Source organism: Fundulus heteroclitus, chromosome 15 (genome assembly GCF_011125445.2).
Source record: "Fundulus heteroclitus isolate FHET01 chromosome 15, MU-UCD_Fhet_4.1, whole genome shotgun sequence".
In the NCBI taxonomy this organism is placed as follows: Eukaryota; Metazoa; Chordata; class Actinopteri; order Cyprinodontiformes; family Fundulidae; genus Fundulus; species Fundulus heteroclitus.
The window spans coordinates 6,226,919-6,248,625 of NC_046375.1; the positions used below are offsets into that span (position 1 = coordinate 6,226,919).

General features: G+C 37.9%; 1 protein-coding gene across 1 annotated transcript in view; it reads right to left on the reverse strand.

Annotated features, from left to right (window-relative positions):
* Window positions 1-21,707, reverse strand: part of rngtt (RNA guanylyltransferase and 5'-phosphatase) — a 136,523-nt gene that overhangs the window by 2,750 nt on the left and 112,066 nt on the right. Inside the window, exons 13-14 of the mRNA XM_036147592.1 lie at window positions 16,393-16,459; window positions 3,629-3,752 (exon numbers count right to left, since the gene is read on the reverse strand). Coding sequence (XP_036003485.1) covers window positions 3,629-3,752; window positions 16,393-16,459 — 191 coding nt within the window. The remainder of the gene's footprint in view (window positions 1-3,628; window positions 3,753-16,392; window positions 16,460-21,707) is intronic.

Below are 21,707 nucleotides of genomic sequence, written 5' to 3' on the forward strand. Positions count from 1 at the left end.
TTTCCATCATCTGCTCCTTTGTTTTTGTCCATTTATTTTCTCTGAATGGTTATGTAGACGCTTGCATATGATATAGGACCATGCATGTGAAGATTTGTCTTCAAGCAAAACAGTTAATTGCTTTCTCTTCCCCCCCCTGAATTTGACCGTGAAACCACAGCACCGGTTCAGCCAAGGAGAATTTGTATTTATTAGTACCACATTAATTTCGCATCCCAGTTTTAATCCTAACCATTTAAAATGCTTAATGAAACTTCCAGCATGAAGCTGCACAACAACTCAAGTCCAGATAGTATATCACGTTCCGTGCTCTGTTCTGTCACTTTATTTTCAAAGCTTAATGGCCCAGAATGTAAAGCGTAAATGTGGTTTGTCAGTCTGAGCTGAGAGCAGGGAAACTGAGCCAGAAGCCAGACGTTACACCTCAGAAAATCTGAGCTTTTAGATGAAAGGCGTCATAAAGCTGCAGAAGGAGGTAATTGTATTTCTGGGTTTGTCATACACACTCGGGCTGGTCAAAAACGAACAATAGCGCTGAAAAGATCAATACGCAAATCTAAAAATGGGAAAATCATCATCCCAGAAAGAGAAGTGTACGACATCCTTCGTGTAGTTGGAATAAATCTGGAATTGGCAAACATAGTCACGTTTTTAACCATAATAATATTGTTTTTTGCAGTAACTTGAGCAGTCTTTCTGACCTTGACTCTAACCTACCTGTTTTATTTCCTCTGTTTCTTACACATCATTATGTCCACATTTGTCCCCAGTAGTCTACCCTGTGGGAGTAAGGGATTAGCTGTCTGAAAATGTGTTTAAGAGTAAAAGCCAAAGTACAGCTTTACAGAAAGTGTGCTGAAACATTATCTTACACTGACCCATTTCACGGTCCATTTGCAAACTTCAGTGGGTAAAAAAATGCAGCTGGAAGGCAGCTCCAAATGTCTTTTAATCAATAGGAATTGACAACAAAACACATAAGACTGGTTACTTTAAATTAGGCCTGCAGGATTTAGGGAAAACACTAAATTATTATAGTTGAATATTACAATATCAGTGGTGATTAACTTTTTCTCACTCTTCGGTTTCTTTTCTGTCATCACAATGACCCCACTTACGCTCTGGGAGATTTAGCATTTTGATCACTAAAATCTTTATCAGATGTGGGCATAAAATACCTGAAATGTTCACGCATCTGGCCAGATCTATAACTGGGAGGCAGATTATTAATAAATGCCACTTTAATATAATAATATACTATGAAGTATTGTATCTACGCAGTCCTCTGCAACATGGCACACATTGAAATTATTGTACAGCTCTAATTTATATTCCATTTATTTGCATGACTTGATTTATTAGATTAAAAGGTATGTATTATTCTGTGAAGGATCTGAGTAAGGAATTTTGCAACAAGTGTGGAGAGGGTCTGAGATTAATTAATCACATCCAGCATCAGGATAAACAATTAATCAACCTGGGTTTTTATTTTTGTTTTGGCTTTGATAAAAAAGATTTTTTCTAATCAACGAAAATATGATTCTTATTAGTTCACTTTTTCCCCACACTTCACCGTTCCTGTAACTTCTATATGGAAAACAAGAATCGAGAAATCCACTTTAAGAATTAGACTGCTGTGAATTTTATCTGTGAAATCTAACAAATCTGGGTTTTCCCAACAGAGACTTTCAAACCTTTACAAAGATGTTTACAGTGAAATATCCATGCTAGATCCATGCTCAACTTTAGTTCAGACAGCGTTGTGAGAGACACCAGAGCAGAACCAAAACACTAGTTATTAAAAAAATTACAATTTTTAAAACAAAGTGCTAAATTTAGGAAGCATTCTTCTTTATATTTAGTCCACAATCATCAACGCATAAACATGCGAGGAGACAAATTAATAAATTACCAAGTCATATCAGAAAGGAGACGTTTCCAGAAGCAATCGCTAATATTTCAATTGCGTAATTTATAAAATTTGCTTTTTAATATAATCTGAAACAAAAATGTGAGGTATTTTAAACCAACTTTTAAATGTCTAACTGTAGATTTTCAGGTTTTACCAAAAATACTGAAGGTTCTGATGTTCTGACCCACATTTTGCCATTTTCAATGAAACATCCATATCTATTAAAATGAGAGATTACGTTATTGTAATGGTAAAACAATGTATAACAAAATGTCGTCAGGTACCTTACTGGTGGAAAAAAGCTAGTGTGCCCAACAACACACTAGCTATGTTTACATGCACAAATTTACACAATCAGACTAAAACGTATGTGGATTAAATAAACGGATTGTACAATTTATATCGGCCCACAATCAATTAGTCCGATCATAATGTGTGTGTATATGCACCAGGCTTTATTCAGAATAGAACCACTCTGATGTTTGCAGTTATCAAATTCCCCTAAAAAGACCACAGAAGGTTGTATCGGGATCCCCGACAGTTTTGCTTCCTGACATATTTCTGCTACTTAACGCGGAGATACGTCACGTTTTATTCTGATCGACCCTTTGTTTCGATTACATTTAAACAAATGTAAACGTAGCTAATGACATAACTCAAGGCTTAAACTCAACACAAAACAGTGTCCCACAAACCAATGGGTGATAACACACATACACCATCAGCAATGGCAGCTGATTCTCTACCCCACCTTCCAGAACACAAATTGGACTTGTTGACAAATAAGATCTGACAGCATGTCTAAAGACGTGAATCTGTCAGACTAAACCTCAGGCTGCATTAACAATTATCTAAAGCCCTCCACTCGGTTTGTGTCGTCGCTCGTATTTCCTTGCGTCTTCATCTTTCTGTAGCTGCTGCTATGAAGGGGGGCCCACCGTTCAGCAGCAGGTCGGCGCTGACTGATCCACACGTCAGAATTGACCACGTTTAAACCAAGTTTAACGTACTTTACAATGCACCATATGTAACATATTTGTTGATTACAAAAAATGAATCAATCGTAAGAAGTGTGGCAGAATAGGCTGAGATCAGAGTAGTTGTCTTCCCTATTTGTGGACAATGCTGGATCAATTAGGTGACATCTGCAACTTTAAAAACGTACCCGTTGAAGTTAATCCATTCCGTGCAACAAGTGCAGCTCCACCCCATTCAGAGAGGCAGACGTTAGTAACATGAGTGCATCCATGCTCTGCAGATGGACCTGTCGTATGAACCTGCTTTATGGAAACATTTCCTTTCATTTGCTTTTCTTGTTGTTTGAGCCACTAATAGATCCAGAACACCTGTTTACAGGAGTGGTATGTACTTAAAAAGAAGGGGGGGGGGGGGGAGATTTTTGAAGCAAAATGCCAGCTTCTCAGCTCAAAGGAGCAGGATGAAAACAAATTGTCCTGAGCACAGAGTCCGAGGCCAGGCTGTCAGCGTGCACTCTTACACAACAGAACATCTGCCATCCCCACACACACACACTCACACCCTCGCAACCTCATAACAGTGAAATCTAACTAAGACCAAAGCCTGATGTAAAATAGAGATGAAATAGGCCATTAATCACAGGCCGACTGCTCGTTTTTCACTTTGATACAGGCGCAGATAAAGGAGACGGTGAGGTGTTAATAAACGACTGCAGACGAGTGAGGAACCGAGGCTCACCCATGGCCGTGTCGTAGGAGTTGGGGAAGCTTTTGTCCACCCTCTGCCTCATGAACACCCAGCTGTTGTTAGCAAAGGTGCACTCGATGATCTTGTTGTCGTACTGTTTCAGCTCTTTGGTTGCCTGTGCAGACAGAAAGGAGAGATTCATCAGAGGCTGGCAGTGAAGGAGAGTATCATTTTCTGTCAAAATAAAGAGTATTTTCTCAGCTAATGTGGTTGAGTGGTGACTACTGTGACTGATGTGGGCCACAGTAGGAATAAGCTTCAAGATGAGAAAATACACAGCCATTGGAATAGCATTTAACGGCAACAAATGAGAAATTCAAGACTTTAAAGATAAAATAAAGACAAAACGCGAGTGAATTTGTAGTAAATTTGGTTTTGGGACAGATTCAAATTCACTATTTATTAACAAATTTAACATGATGATCAATAATAGACAATGATACAGGTATAATAGAGAAAAGCAACAACAAACAAAATATGTTCATTGTTAACTAGTTAACAGGAGGAACTGCTACAGAATCCATGACTTGCTGTAGATCGGTAGCAATAAAATGATAAATTTAATTATCACTTCATGTGTCAGATCTGCAGCTAGCCATGTGGTAGGATTGTAATGGAACAGGTTACACTGATGTGAACTAAATTTGGACAGAACTGGATTCTTTAAGTGGGAATGAATTGACCCGACGCTGCCTGTCAATCAATCTTGAAGGCTCGTTGGTAACTGACCAATCAGCGATCGAAATATGGCCCAAAATGAAAAATTGTGGGGATTTTACATAATGAACGCATTGTGGTGAGAGGGATTTTGTTTAAAAACATCAGTTAAAATAGTTAAATGTCAATTCAGACATGCCTAGCATCTCAAACATTTAGAGGCTGGAATACAGTTGGCTGCTTTTCCAAAACAAAAAATTAAAGTTGTATATGTGCCTGACCTCATGAGCCCCTGAACCCAACAGTGATCGACAGGGAACTACCTCATGTTCGTCTGTACGAAGGCACAGACAGAGACTAGGCGGTGCTAGAGCACCTGCCCCTTTTCCTCTGACAAAAAAAACTTAAATAGCTTTCCTTTGTTTATTTAATTTTTACGGCGTATAGCTTGTGGGCCATTTCTAGATTTAAAAGCTTATATTACCATTACTATATTATAAAAAAACTTCTTCTCTGCCGTCCCATAGAGCCCTGCCCTGTAAGAGAACAGATAACCATCCAAGTAACAAACAAACTGAATGCGTTTGCCCCCTAAACCTCAGAGGAAAAGGTTTAAACTTCACTTGCCTCAATTTTGTCTAAACAAAGCACACATGCAAGGTACCAGGAGAAAATGTAGCACTTAGATTGAATTAGAAAATATGATTAAATTCAAACGTATCTCATAGATGTAGTTACATTTGCTATAATGGTCCCTGATGACTTCTATTTAACTTGTCTTTTTATTGCAAATACAGGAGACACGTTACCTTTGTACATTTCATTTAAATACACACATAAGGCCAAATTAGCTGGCATTGATACACTACAGTAAATAACCTTTCATAAAGTTCTGTTCAGTAAAAGTGGGGGATATAGATTAAGTTGCATTTCCTCCTCATGCATGTAAAAATGAAGACGTGATGATCAGACTATTTTAATATGTAATTAATAATATCAGCAGACATCTTGTAATCAGTTCTCATGGCTTGTAGTTAATCTTAATTCTCTAAGAATAATTTCTCTCATATATCACACTGACTACATGCCGAAGTATAGAAGATTCTTCCTATGGTCATATTCTGTGCTGTTCCTTTTGTTTTGAAGCTACATGGAGGTCTGTACACAGTAGGTCTTCAGGAGGACTTCACTACTTTGTCATTAGAACGCAGTTGTAGTTTGTTTAGTAATATAACTTGTTCCCAGCATCTTCTGTTTATTTTGGTGAGCACATATACACTTTTGTTGCCCTCAGCTAGTACATTGTGCTATAAAGATTTTATTACTCTTTTTTTCTGGGTATGGTTGATTTAAGCTGTAGAATAGTCACTGGTTACTCAGGTTTATGAAGATAACTCGTTTAGGTTGAACGTGTTTGTTACAACATAAGGTTATATGGCGCAGAGGATATTTTGTGACAAAAGTAGTATAATGCAGTCAAGTAAAACACATTGTGCTCATTGTGTAATAAATAAATAAAAATAAAATATGTAAGTTTCCAATTCCACTGAGAAAGTTTAACTCAAAGGCTGGTTGTTAGTCAGAGTTCTACCATTTAGTCAGTCTATAATGCTTTTGTTGCTTTATTACTCCTAGGAATTTTGTAACATGCAATTAAAAACCATCCACCATCCTTGTTTTGAGTTTATTTTTCCTCCGGGTGGTCATGTCCCTACATCCCACAGGACAGCTTTGCTTTGTAGGTGCTCACTAACAAATATAGGGGTTCTTCTTTGCCATCAGTTGATGTTGGCAGGTATGGTGTAGACTTCTGATATTCTGTTTTAGATTCATCAAATTGTTCTTATCTGTTGTATTTGGAAAATAGTTTTTTTTTATTATTATTAAAGATAACATAAAAAACAGAGGTATTTTCTTGTGTGAGTGTATGTAAACTGCCAGTGAGATTTAGAACATAATGCAAAAGGTGTCTCAGGCTGACTGATGCTTTGTTCTGTTGCTGCCGATTTCATTGTAAGAGAACCCAACATGTAGAGCATTATTGACAATATTAGAACATTATTAAACTTCTGCAACAGACAGCATTTTGCTATTGATTTAAATTGGGTATATATGCATGACATTCAAGCTTCGCCTGTGATAAATCTCACGCTGCTAAGGCAGCTGACAGCTGTGTGTCCCACAGGGAGCTCTTTTTTCCCACAAAATTTCTGTGCACGCCACTGCGAAAGTAATACAAATTTTTTTCATAAACATGCTTGACGCTAGTTCTGCTGTGTTTTATGTGTTTTGGATATATTCACGTTGCATCTTCTGCTTACATAAGTTGAGTCTTTGTCAGCTATGGTCAAGGACTCTGATTTTGCACAAAGCGTTTATTAAATAGTGTAAAATTTGCACTAAAATTTGCACTCCTCGTACAGAATTTCCCAGTGAATTCTTGACACAGATATTTACTGCAAACTGGAGTAGATGTTTTCATGCTGCTATCAAGCTGTATTAAGTTACTAATATATATTTTAAGTGGGGTATAAGCTGGGTTTTTAAAATTGGGCTTCAACACCGATTTATCCAGGGTTACCTTGAAATAACTTCACTGACATAATTTACAGCACAATTTTTTTTCACCGTCTTTTTTGCCATAATGTTGGTAGATAAGAATGCCTCTAGTAATGTTGGCCGGGGGTACACTTATGTGTGGGCGGAGCATTCTTACAGTTAGCGACACGTCAATGTCGTCTACTTACAAAGCGCCTTCAGATTCAATTGGTTAATTAAGGCTATATAAAATAATTGAAACTGAATGAAAAAAAAATATTTTTTTTTTGGTTACTGTGTGGTCTTAAAGTACTCTGTAGAGGGACATTAAAACAACATAATCTGTCTTTAATGAGTATAACATCTACAATGAAACATCAGCGCATACTAACACCGACATATTTTGAATTGCTTTGATGCAGCTCTCAACAAAGCAGTTCAACAGTTCCCAGTCCACCTACTGAGCTACAAAGGATCACTGACTTATTACATCATACTCTTCTTTGAAAACCAAGAGAGAGAGAGAGAGAGAAAAAAAGAATCTGAGCCACATACTGTAACACAGCTCAAGTGTATGAAAGTGGCACATGATACCGAAGATCAAGTATGAGTCAAAGAAGACATTTGAGCATCTGTTGTTTATTTGTCGAGGGACTGTGTCTCACTGAGAGGATTCTAGAAACTTGGAAAATGTAAATCCCTGAGCTGCTGGGAACAAGGAAGGCACCCAAAAAATGTGCAGCGGCAACAAGCTTTTAAAACAAATAATAATGGAGACAGAAGATTTAGTAAAACGCTCCTCGTTGAAGTCAGACTCACGCAGGGTAAAAAATAACAACACAAAGACATTGACCTTCAGGGTTCAAAATGACCCCCTTGACTCCCACTCAAAGACTGGCGGCGACCGTTGCCAGGAAAGCCCCGACATTTGGCAAGACACTACAAAGTAAGAGCTTATGTGATCCTAGAGTGCCGGGCATCTGGGCTCGCAGTGGGTGTCGCATTCACACAGGAAGCAACAAAGGGTGTGAGGAAGGAAGGGAGAAACCGAGAGAAAGAATGCAGACCACAGAGAGAGATTGTGCAGATATGTTTAGACATGCAGAAATCCCGTTTTACTGTGTAATTATTGTTAAATTTCAACTCTTTTATGTCAGTGTGAAGACAGGGACTGTTGAGCCAAACATATCTTTGAGCGGCAGATGATCTAAAGCACCGACAGAATCTCTGAGCTCTCCAAAAAGCTCCCCGCAGCAAACTGCCAGAAAACTGTGAAGGGCAGGCAGGCAGGCAGGCAGGACGCGCAGCTACAGGCTGGATCTCTCCCTGCTGCTGAGGGGTGACATGTTGGCTGCCATTTTTCATCACCACTTGGTGCCTAATCCATCCAAATCTGTCTCATTATGGTGGCACACGTGTGCCACCAGTTATCAGGGACATTCAAACTCTTTACAAGTCCGTGCTACACTAGTGTGGAGAAGGTTTAAAAACCAGAATTGTTACACCAACAAAGTGAGTCTGGTGCCGTAATCAGGATTGCAACACATTTCAAATAAAAACTAAATCTGAATGTTAGCCGAGATACATTTATATGTGAAATTTCTACAGTAGGCTTTAAATTATGAAACTTTTAATGACCAATGGATGGATGGATGGATGGGCAGATGTTTGAGTGGATGGATGGATGAAAGGACAGAAGGGTAGACAAACAGAATGATGGATGATGACTGAAAAAAACGGCCAGATGGATGGACGGACGCATGGATGGGTGAGTGGACAAGCAGTCAGCAGGATGGATGTGTGGACACATGAATGGATGGATGGACATAAGGATGAATGGACAGGTGGACAAATGATGGACAAATGGATGGATGCATGGATAGACTGATGGACTGTCAGATGAAGCACTGACAAAAAGGAAAGGCTGGATAGACAGATAATACACGGATGGATGGATGGATGAAGAGAGGGATGGCTGGACAGACGCCTGGACAGATGAATGGTTTAATTGACGGATGGACATAAAATGGAAGAAGAAAAAAGTTTTTTTTTTAATGCTCTAATTGCTTTTTCCATATAGATCATATTTCACCTTTTTTCAGGCTTCAAAGGAACTCGATAATGCTCTTAAATTAATCTCTTGACGAAACAACGTTTTGTTTTTTCCTTGCAGTCTATAACATTTTGAAGAAATGCCTTTTAAAGAAAATTCCCTCTGTGTTGCATTTTAGCTTTAGTTTAGATATGATTTGTTTATTCAGACAGGAACAGGGTTGTGTGGCGCAAATAAAAACTGTAAGCAGACCAAAATAAATTATGCTAGAGAATTACGGCTGGTACTCCAGCTCACCGCCATGAAAGCATTATTCATTCCTGACATGAAAACGTCTTAATAGTCTGATTCCTGCCACATTAGTAGCGCCTCAGTGCCAGCGTGTCATTAGATAATTTAAGGAAAGATTTCATTTCAATCTAAGATGTTAAACTCCAGGAGACCTATAATGCTTACCCAGAGACTGAACCTGCTTCATCATTTCCCTAATATTATCACAGACATTCAGAAAATCAGTACCTGTTGTAGGTAAAACCTTGGGTTTTATTATATCTTCTTTGATTTGAAGCTGTTTAGCAGCAGCAGCAGCAGCATTATTTCTATCCCCAGGTTGCTTGAATTAAGGCTGATGAAGGAATGCAGGAAATGTTTATTTCCATCCTGCCTTGAATTGTCATAATATCTTCTATAATGAGGCCTATTATTTTTTGTGGTTTTAGAAAAATGAAAATTATGTATTTGCAATGACTTAAAAGGGGCACACTCTGCCATCTTTTTAGCTTGCAGTGTTTATAGTTGAAGTACCTTGTGGTTATTTTCAACAGGTGTCTAAATATGTATTTGTGTGTTTTGGCTGTGGTGGTTTTCAGACGATATCATATCCTAAGAGTCAAATTTTCTGGTAAAGCAAAAAGGCTATAAAGAAAAAATAAACCTTTTGGTTGAGACATTACTGTATCTTTATGGGCATTTTCTTATGAAAAAGAGGTTTAATAGTATGCATATATCCTAACAACACATCTTACAGATAAAAAACAACCTTTAAATAATGTAATATAACATAATAAACAATTGCAGGAAAGATCTATATTTCCGTATATTCAACATTTGGTTTCTGACCGTAGTTTAATCAGCCTACTACCTTATCAGTACATGGCGAGTATATTATGCCAAGTAGAGCGCCGCATACACATCAACATTCAGAGTTACGAATTCTCCTGAAAACGTCTTTTGTTTTGCTGTAATTGACCCTGCTTTTGTCTTGTTCTGAAGTTAAATCAGAATAGACGGTGAGTCTGTGGCACTCGGGTCCATTTTAATAAAAGCACGCTAGATGAGACGATGTATAACGGGGAAGAGGATATAAGATGCAGAGGCATGAACGTGAACAGGCTTCCAGAGAATAACTTCACAGATGAACAGAATGAAAATCAATGTTCAAACTTTAATATATGTTATCAGACAGAATCTAGGACCTGTCCTCTGAACATTACTATCTTATCCAACAAAAATGTAGAAAATTGAACCGGTATATTCAGCAGACAGGGCTGATTATGTCTGGCGTAACTACCTGGGCCAAGAAGATCTAGACACAGCCATGATCGGCAGTGTCAGAAAACAAATAGGATTCTCGATTAACCAATTACACGACGTTGGACTCGGGCCTCTAGTGAGAGTGTAATGCTGATCATTAACTCACATTCAGCTCGACCGATGAATCAGAGACAAGTAGGAGAAAAACAACGCGATAATGTGTGAGTGAGCAGGAGTTCAGCGCGTTGTCAAGTCCACCAGGTAAACAAGGGCTCGCAGCAAGACCCCCTCTACGCAACCCTGACGATGTGCTTTAAAGTTTGTTAACTAAATGGGCAGGTCGTTTTGAAGCGCAGCCTGATCAGAGCATTTTCTATGTATTCACTTTCAGTTTTCAGAGATCTTCCATGGTTTTTAATCCCACATCTAATATATTAGACAAAACCTGTGGGCCATAAAGATCTCTTTAAAGCACTTTAATGACACTGGAATGATGGCGAGGCAGAGAGAGTCACACGGCGATGCCTTCAGGAGGCACATAAATTGGAGAGTTCAGTGACGGAGACAACAGTCAAAGGCATTTCAGCACCTGGCGGTGGAGGTGCATGCTGCGAAATCATCACAGCTTCATCAAAGCTGCAAGGCTTTTTTTTTTTTTCCAGGTGACTGCTCTTATCCCCATCACCGGTGGCTACGCCTGCCGGCGGCGTTCAGATTATTTATGATAAATAATCTGTATGCACAAGCCACATGTGGTGCCTGCAGAGCAAGTCGACACCAAAATCAGAAGGGTTTTTTTTTTTTTTTAAAAGAGGCACCGCTACCTGTACTCTAGAAGAGCAAGTAAATGCTCTAGAAGAAGATTATCTAATGAAACAACAGGAATGAGAATTTTAAAAACGAGCAAAATTTACGATCGTAACTGAATATAGTGTTGGTTTACATTTTTAAACTTTGCAAACAGTTATTCCTAGGAGCTCCAAGCATCTCACAGTTAAAGCAATAAGAAAACTATTTTCACAATTTACATGGAAGCTGTGGTTCCAAGACAAAAGATCCGTTAGAGAAGTGGTTTCCAATCGTTTCAGCGCGCGACCCTCAAAATTTAGACCCAACTATTAATTTCAATTGCACATGAAAACACTGACAGGTCTCACCTAGCATCATGCTATTCTTGTCCCATTATTTTTCTTTAGGAACTTGAAGATTAGGATAATTTTCTCCCTTTTAAGGAGCAAAGCCATTTAGAAAAAGGAATTTGCCAACACCGAGTCCTAGTTCAAAACTTCATTAAATTCAGTGTCATGCGTATGTTTGACGGTAGCTGTGCAGTAATATTACACACCGCATGGTGCACAACGGTGTTGTGTTTGTGTCCTATTTCGCTCCTTTACTATCAACACTATGCAATGTAAGTTTGTCTTAGCAGCAACAAACATTTTATCCCAGTAGGGAAAGATTTTTGTTTCTAAATATACATCCATCCTGACACATCCAGCTATAAATGAATAAATTCACGTCTTGATCCTGCTGATTATGTCTTCATTCAGAGCAGCTTGCTATAGTGAAGTACTATTGCTAGCATGATTATTCTTTGTTTAGACATGAATAAGCAACATGATAATTTTGTTCTTAACATATTTCAATTCAAATCCAGTATACCGTGTGTGGACACAACTTATTAAAGTTCTTCTACTGCTTAATAAACTCAATGCTTGGACTGAACATTATAGTCTTTAAAAATGAAGGGTACTGTCAATTCTCTGCTCAGCACTATTGGTCAGGTGGGGATATCTAAAAACAGGTTATATGCTAGAAAAAGACAGGATGGTATAGCACATTTTCTATCATTGTGAACGTCACGGTATGCTGTGAAAAACATGGACTTATAGAGAAAACACAGAGTGCATGACGCAAGGAAATGTAGAGAAAATAAATCACAGACTGTAGAAAAGCAACAGAAATCAGGTGCTGTGTTTCTGACAACTGCTTTAAACCTGCTGTTTTTTGCTTTATGAATGGCATATATCATTTTTTACATTTACAAGCATATGCATAAAGTATAAAAAGAAGGAACATTTATCGTATTTTTCAGATTATAAGGCGGATTTAAAATCCTTAACTTAAATCTTCTCAACAATTGATGGTGTGCCTTATATATGATTACTGTTGTACTTACTGAGCGATTTTATGTGGTACAACGCTCTCATAAATCTGTCAAAATGTCTAAACTAGAAGTGCATTCATGTAAGGCAGCCTGCGCCCAGAGTAAGAGCTAGCAACAATAAACTAAGTAAGTTAATTCAATATAAAAGGTATGTTTGTTTTGGCCTTATGATAGAAACAAGGCAGTGTAGTCCAACTACTCAGTCGTCCTGATAGTCGGATAGCTCTTCCTCTCAAGTGAGAGCTGTGTACGTGAAGAGGTGGAGTGATATTACACACTTGGGAAGAATATTTAATGTGCCTTATCGTCTGAAAAATACGGTAGTGTAAAATGTTACATAAACTTCCAAAAATGCCTTAAAGTAACAATTAAGCTCAAACTGTGTAGTTATGGATATGTAAGAGAAACGCAGCTCCTCTTTGATTCTTTTTACAGTGTCTAGTTTTAGACACAGGCGTTCTCTCTCACCAGCATAATCTAATGTTTAACATAAAAAATGTAGTGTGTTGTGCACTGCAAGCCAAGGTGGAAAACTTCAAAGGGTTGTTCTTTACGTCAGGATTCTCTTAAGGCATCTGATATGTGAAAGTACACCCAAGTAATGATATCATTACTTAAAAGTGCTTTGATTTTTAGGACTCTGAGCAACCACCTGGGATCAAAATGAGACATCTTAACTTCAGAGATTCAGCAGATTTCAGTAGGTTAAATCTGACACATACAAGCTTTTTAGGACCATTAGGGTATTGTTTAACACATCTATGAACTATGAAAACAAACACCTAATTGTAACGCCTTTGTACAGCATACAGTAAGCTTCAAGACGGTCAATGACAAGGTTTTGTCAATTATGACATTTCCATTTTCAAGATAAACTTTACTTGATGTGTACTTTTCTAAAGGCGAAGAAGCAGTTAGAAATAACAAGAACAATTTGATTGTAATTGCCTAAACATAGATTTAAGCCAGTTTCAGAAGTAAAACTACTTCCTACTTCTGGCAGGGCTGTTTCCTGCCTGGCATCATCATCTCTTTCTTTTTCATCATCACAATGTCCACACCTCTCTAGTTTAACTTTATTATATGTTAACAACTAAGATTTAGATCAGGAGGGGACACACAAGGCAAAGCAGTTCAATCCAACTGGCCAAATATTATATTATTGACTCAATACATTGTGCAGCTTTAACTTAGCTAAAACTACGTTTTCAAAACTACGTTCAATAATTATGGTAAAGATATGCCTTCAGAAATGAATTTCTGGAGATCATTTGAAGTCCCAACTACTTGCTGAAAGACTCAGTGTGGTCCTTCCTCGATTTTGGGAACTTACAAGACAGACAGGTGAGGGGACAAGTCTGTTAAAAGCTTTTGTCTGATGGTGTGCAGTCAAGTTCTCCAGAGTCCTGCTAATAACCCAACTATTTTGACTCAGGTGTGTTGAACCAGAGACACATCTAAAAGTTGCAGGCCACTGGCCCTGGAGGTCTGGAGTTTGACATCCCTGGTGTAAAATTAACTTACTGAGTTATTGACCTCAGTGTCTCATAGGGTCAAAATAAAGCATCCAACAAGCAAAAACACAATGTTGTCAGAGTATATATATATATATATATATATATATATATATAAATAAATACAAACACACACAATGATGTTATTCCTAAGAAAACAAAACAATGTTTCTTCAGTCTATTCAGGTTTTAAGGAGATGCAAATGAATAAAAATGTTTTCAGAAAGTGTGCGAGTTTTGAAAGGCTGAGAAATCAAATCAACTAAAAGCTCCCTTCCAAAACTCATTTCCTTTAGGAACCAACAGAAATTACCACAATAAAGGAGCCAAATTTGAAAAATTACTTCAATAAAACAAGTTTTTGTGAAAATTACACCTTTTTTTTCTTCTTCAACTGACTGAGAAGTTGGTTTGATTTCCTTCACTGGCAGCCAAATGCATTTCGATGAGCTGTCACCCGAATGTTCCCCAAATTGCATCTAATCGGAGCATCGATATTACTGCAATGCCCACAAGCCAGGCGATCAATGCCAAAGTTACAGTGTGGTAGCTCACAACAGACTACAAACTCATGCTTACTGTGCAGGGGTGTTGGATTTAGCAGGATGTGTTCTGGCTGAAAGCACAAGTCATCTTCCCTCTCCTACCATGTAATTAATTTTTGTTAGCAGATTAGCGATTCGATCAGCTATAAACGACATTTCACTAGAAAATGGTAACATGAAAATTGAAGGGCTGCAGCTCGTTTTCTATTTCAGGTTACAGAACAAGCGGCAAACAGAAAACAAACCATGTCCTGTGGCAAAGCTCAGCACTGATTAAAGAGAAGTGTGCAACCTTTATGGATTGTGCTCCTAAACATCGACAACCTACACTTACCACAAGTACCTGAGGTAAAACGAAACATTCTCTGAAGGGTCTTACCGTAATAGAACAACTGTAATACAATATTCCTCTGGAGATGGATCTCTGCCTCAGACTACCTAATTCCCAATATACTGAGAAGGAGATGGGAGGCTGATTACTGTGAAACCTGAGCTGCTGTATGGTAAAAATGACGAAACTGGCAACAAAAAAAAGGGAAAAGACTGTATTATTGCTGCTGGCTTGTAATTTCTGTTCTAATCTGGAATAAACGTTATAGAGCTATAGGCCAGGAGGGTTGCTTAAATGTGCGGTAACATGTTTTAGCGGTGCAAAAAGCTAAATTAAAGTCATGATTACATTAAAATTAGAAAAAAAGGAAACAAATGCTCTGCTTGGCAACGATTGAAGTTCTGGCTTGATAAACTGCTTCATCAAATTTATGAATATATCGCGGGGTCAAACGACATCAAGTTTAAATAAGATATAATAAAGCAGTGTGGTAAACATTTAGCTGTTTTTACGGGCAGATTTTTATCAATATTTTTTCACTTACACTCAAAGCATAAGCATAGTAAAAAATTTTTCCCCCCTTTATGACTGTATTGCATTACTGTTATTGAGAAAACACCATTAATGGGGACGTTCAAACACAAATGAAGATTTCACTAATCAGAGCTGATTAGATCAACTTACAGTGCAGACAGTATTTTTGGATCAATAAAACTGATTATATCTGCATCGCACAGAACATCTCGCCAAATCCACCACTGGAGATTTGAAAGACAGATATGGCAGCATCATGCTGTGGGAATGCTTGTCTTCTGCAATAGTAAGGTTAGGGTTAGGTTTTTATTTTACCTGCTTTTATTTTCCTATGTTTTAATCACACTTTGCTTTGTCTGTGTACTGAAATGTGCTATACAAATAAATTTGCCTTGTCTAAAACAGTAGATTTCTCTTTTTATTTTTTGGAGCAACGCTGGTAGACACATGCCCCTTTGAAAAGAGGACGTGACACTGTAATTGCAGTGAAAAGTAGCTCTAGCAAGGGGTCCGAAAACAAATGCAAGCAAAGCAAACTATCATTTTCTTTTAATTTACAATTCTGTGCTAGTTTGTGTTGGGTCATCACATCAAATCCAAATAAATACATTTAAGGTTGTGATTGTAACATGGGAAAAAAATTGTTTGTTGGTGTTTTTGAAGATAGTTAATTTCCTTATTTTGTTTTAAAATTGCAATTCACTTTTTCGAAAAAGAAAAACGATTATGGGAAATGTAATGCAGCATTAGATTTAGAATAAAATGTTAAATGAATGGCACTTTTAAGTTTAAAACAGAGAGGAAGGTGGAGGAGCACGGGAGGGCTTTTTTGGCACGTCAGCATACAGATGAATCCAACAAAGCAACACATTTGTGTCCTCACCCTCATCTTTGCAAAGGGCCTTTCATAGTTTCCAACGTAGAGCAAGCCAACAGTCTGCGGTAACAGCCTGCAAAGACAAAAAGATCACGGTTAACACCTGCAACTACCCCGGGCACAGGATCTCAACAGCGGAGTATGTGAGTGTTAAGAGCATTGGAAAGAAACTACTACTCCACTTCCATTTACCAGCTAGTAACAGAATGACAAGGATGTGAGATTACACCTCTCGGAGCCCTTCTGTGTCTCTGCACAGCTTGATGTCCCTCTACCCACAGAGCGAACTACAGTATGGGCATGTTTACAGTACAACACTGCAATACAAAGAACATACCACCCTAGCTTTACAGTACTGTCTATGTAAGGGCCGGTTGAGTATTTGAACAGATATTCACAAAAAAGGTGCATAAAGCTTTAACTGTATTCTTTAGATGGATGAAACAAAGCTCAACTGGTTTGAGAATGATAAAAAGGCTTTGGTGTAATCTTTAAGCTCACATTGAGTGTGATTTCTCTTAAGATTTCAGAAAAGATTTCAATGTTTTACTGCTTTTTCGCTACTTTTTGGGCCATTTCTCTTACCTGAGCACTACTTTTCTTGTCTCTGCTACTTAAAACAGACCTATGAATCTTTTACAACAGAAAAAGGAGACAAACCAAACAGCCTATTTTTTGTATACAATAGGCAAACTAAGAAAAAGAAAAAAAGATAACTGTGTGGTATTTTGGGGGAATTTAGAATTCAAGGTTGCAAAATGAAACAGAAAGCAAAGCCGGAGGTGTTGTGTTCAGGAATAGGTTTTCTAACAACTATCCATCAATTCCAACCCACCACCTGCTTTGACAGGTATGAAATTATTCAGTATTTAACTAAAAATTCTATTATCTACTGCAAGACACTGTAGTTACATGATTAAAATATCCAGCAGGAGGTCGTTCAGAGCTATTTTGGTTTCATCACGGCTTCTACTTTTTCGTATTCTAATTGAAAATAAAATGGCTGAAACATTAATCAGAACTAAAATAGATGTAAACATGGTGCAATACAAATTGCACCATGAAAACCAATACACCAATAAAATATTTCATATTTGGGATCCACACAATTTTGATGACTATTTAGCTCAATATTTCAGGAAAATAATAAGCTACAAAAGTGATTTGCAACGATTTAAGAACACCAGCAGGAAATGGTTTGATTTACACGTATGTCATCGGGTTGTATTGATTATCGTAGCTAGCCTGTTTACTGACAACAATTAGGAAACCCTGCTGGTTTTCTGGCTTGCAAGTTGTTATAACCTGATCTCCAGTGGGACCTCATTTTCACCTCAGTCTCTAAGACTTCCAACTGTTTGTAAAATTTTAGTCACATCAGCACAAAAACCAAAGAGTCAGCCTGGTAGTTACCTTCAATGCCAAAATTGTTCATACCACTGGCAGATTTAGATTTTAAATTTTTTTACTTTTTTAATTTTACTTTTATTCAACCAATAGATTATTTTCTTATTCAAAATGAGATTGTTATCTTGCCACTCTCAAAATATATTAAAATTGTTTAAAAGGAGTATTAATACAGAAATCAGTTTTATTTAAATGTTGTATACCCATCTCAATAATTGATAGAAAAAGCTTTATTTGCATAACCCTTTTCTGTGATTGGGGAGCAGCTTTTTGCATGTTTCCTGTTATACATTGGAAATTTATGTTTGGTGATGAGCTCCAATTCATTGAGGCTTAAAGGTCTCTTTGCTAATAGTTTAATCTTTAGCTCCCCCCGCACATCCTCTACTACATTCATATAGGGACACAAGCTGGACCACTCCAAAATGGTAATTAAACTACCAGTAAGAAGAAACGTTGTTTGTAAGATGAAGATTACTTTAATTCTAGATTTGTTGGGGGTATATATCATTTTGATCTTATGTGAAAAAAGTAGGGCTTTTTTCACAAATAAGGTGAGCTGTTTAAGCAAAAAATGTATAAAAATGTTTTTATTGTTGCCTCCCAAAGACCTATTAATGGAAAATGTTAATAATTTGGATTTGTGCCTGTTTTGTCCATTAGGACAAAATTGAGGAATTATGAACAGTTGACGGTAAGAAGCGTCAAACCCAAAAACCTATTTATTGCAGACAAAGGGTACCTAAAATAAGAACATTAAATGAAAAGAAAGTCCCATCTCAGGACAACAGAGCTGCATCATCCTTCAGTTAATAAAACAGCTGCATGGCCAGTTTGCAGCAAATAGCACTTTTTTGTTGGTTCAAAATATTATTACCCATGACTTTTCTTTATTGTCATTTAGATTTGCGTCTGGATGAGATTTCATTGCAATGGCTCAGGAAAGGTACAGAAACCAAAAAGCAGCATTATTTTGTGTATAAAATAAGCAGAATTGGAAAGAAGTTGGAACAAATAGTATTTTTGTGACCAGCTGCAATCAACAAAGTTTCTAAAGAGTCAATCTACAATTACTTGCTTGCTAAAACAGCTCTTCTCTGGTGCTAGTTGTAGTAATCGGCATTAGGTTATACACTGAGACTCTTTCAAAATAGAATTTAAGCAACAGGACAGGAATTGAACAAGACAACAGAAAAGCAGCAAAAAGCAATGCTTCTGTGATTTGTCAATACTGGCAGCAATGTCTAAAACAACAATAAAGTCAATTTCCAAATATATCCTGAAACAGTTTGTGCCTCCCAGATTACCAACAGATGTCTTAATCACACACTGTTCGCTTCCTCCATCCACCATAAATAAACAACCAATAGCGACTGCGGCTTATTTCAGGCACTTTTTCTGGAACTCCATGTGCCAACGACTAAGTATACACACGCTGGCACAGGTTTTATGTTAGTTACCGATTTTTAGCACAGAAATTTGAAAAGCTAAACTGACATCCAAACAACAGTGGAGCTCCACAGTCTGGTGCAGCCAATTCTCAGATCTCAAATGGAGCTGAAATTGGAGACCATCTTCCCAGCCGCTCTCACCCCCTTCCTGTGTAATGATAGCTAGCAGGGGGAGGAAGGAAGCAGCAGCAGACATTAAAGGGGGGCAAATAGGCATACTTTAATGTGCATTGTCCAGTGGCAAGCCAAGTCCTTTTCCATCGATAGTTGGACAAGCCCACCCCCAACACCCCAGGGCTTCAGGAATCTGCAGCACTCACAAACAACCAAATTACCTCCATTTTGACAGCTTCTCTTAAACAACAGTAAGTCAATGAGGTTTTCCCAAAGGCACAGGAACAAAGAGTGAAACAGATGAACGTATATAAATCAAGAGCACCGCACACGAAGAAGCTCTTTTTTCTTGATGTTTACAAGCTCTTTCACTGAACCTAAACGCTTTAGGGTCAAATTGTGACGAAGACCTGCTATCTTAAATGACATGAAAAGACTCATGTTCCTCAAAGCAAGGTTGAGATAAATTACTGTAAACACTGAAAACAAGATGGGGTTAAATGTCAGCAAGGGTCACTGATCAAGGATTTGTCTGTTTAATCAGGTCCTTTATGAAACTAAAACTGAAACAGCAACAATGGGCGTAAATAAACAAAAAAAAAACATTTATATTAAAATTGCTTTGGACTGACACCGTACAGTGTCATCAAACTGCTTCCCCAGATAAAAACAATGTTCCAGCGTCATGATCTTGTGTATGTCAAAGGAATTGTTGGGGCTTTGTAAGTAGTGTTGAGTGAAGCATAAATATTCAGTTTACCAGCGGCACACAGCGGTAAGTGCACTTTCAGTTTAGAGAATAATGATGGAGAGCTGATGCTCAAGGTGGAGCCACTTTAAATGATTAGCCTACTAAAGTAATACTAAAGTTTTTCTTGCTCTTTTGTTTGTTGCACCTTTGCTTTTAAAATATTCAAGCCTCTTTGCTCTCCAAATATTTACCAGGCAAATTACTTTTGAGAGGCACAATCATCTTAACTGCTGGCTTTCTGTTGGAGATGGGCTTTATTAAACCATTTTTTGAACACCATCTAATTACTTCCAGCACCACAAAGTGCCATTATGGGCCTAATGGTGTGTTTGTGGTCCGTTCTCTATAATAACAACCCTGACCCATCAAAGCAAGGACTCAACTAAATGTTTGCGGCAGAACATTTAAGTCCTGGAAGTTATAAGGTGGGGATACCAAGGGTATTTTATTCTGCTCAAAGAGCCAACAGGGAAATCACCATATAAGGGTGTACATGGTTTCAGCAAAGCCTAGCTATGTGGTTATTTGTCAAAATAACATCAACATGAATGGTAGGACCCAAAGTTTCCCCGCAGAACATTGTCCAAGCAACACACTGCCTCTGTCGGCTTGATTTTTATCCACAATTCATCTGGTGCTATGCGTTAATCAGGCAAGGCCATCCTTATTCTATCCCTAAAACTTAAGGTTTTCTGTGTGGACAGAGGTCAGAATGGATGCACTGGCTTATCTGTGGCTACGCAGCACCATTGTAAACAAACTGAGGCTGCGTGTGCATTCGGACACTTTCCTGTCGGACAACTTGGACCATCTGTCGCTCCCTATTTGCATCATTCAGCCCTGGATGCACAAGACCCTGCACTAACGTTGCTGGATACTGACGGTTGCATAGTAAGAGAAGCCCACAAAAGCTGCTGTTTTGGAGATCATTGGACCCAGATGCCTAGCCATTCCTCCGGCAGGCAAAATTTAAATAGTCTTACTCTCAAAATGGACTTTAAGAGCTGAAAATATTCTCCGTAAATACACAGAACATCAAAAGAAATCAAACAAAGCACTTGAGGATAGGTGCTTGGCTTAGACAGTTTTAAAACAAGTTAGTGCTGTCAGTAGAAAGTCCTGCCTCAGAAACTTTAAATCTGTTTCTGGGAACTTTATAGTGTTCTTTTACAAATTCCAATTTCTCTGTCATAGACGAATGTGCTTAAAAGTACTCAAATATACGTTGGTTAAAACAGTTGGAAAGAAATTCAAAAATATACTTCTGTTTTCCCTAGGGCTGGGCAACGATTAAAATATTTAATCGCGATTAATCGCCCTGATTAATCGCGATTAATCGCGATTAATCGCATTGTATTTACAAACTCCAAGAATGAATTCAAAAGTAGTGTAAAGAGCACTTTTATTTTAATGTTCTGCAGCCATATGAACAAAAGTGTTGTAACATTTGTAGCACTTATTTTATACTGGATATTTTCAACCCATCTATTGAATTTAGTGCACTAGTTGATCTTTTCTTCATAAGAGAACAGCAAGCACTGCAGCCAAAATATGGCCTTTTTTGACCTGCTGTATATTAGCCAGTCCCTAAGCTTGAT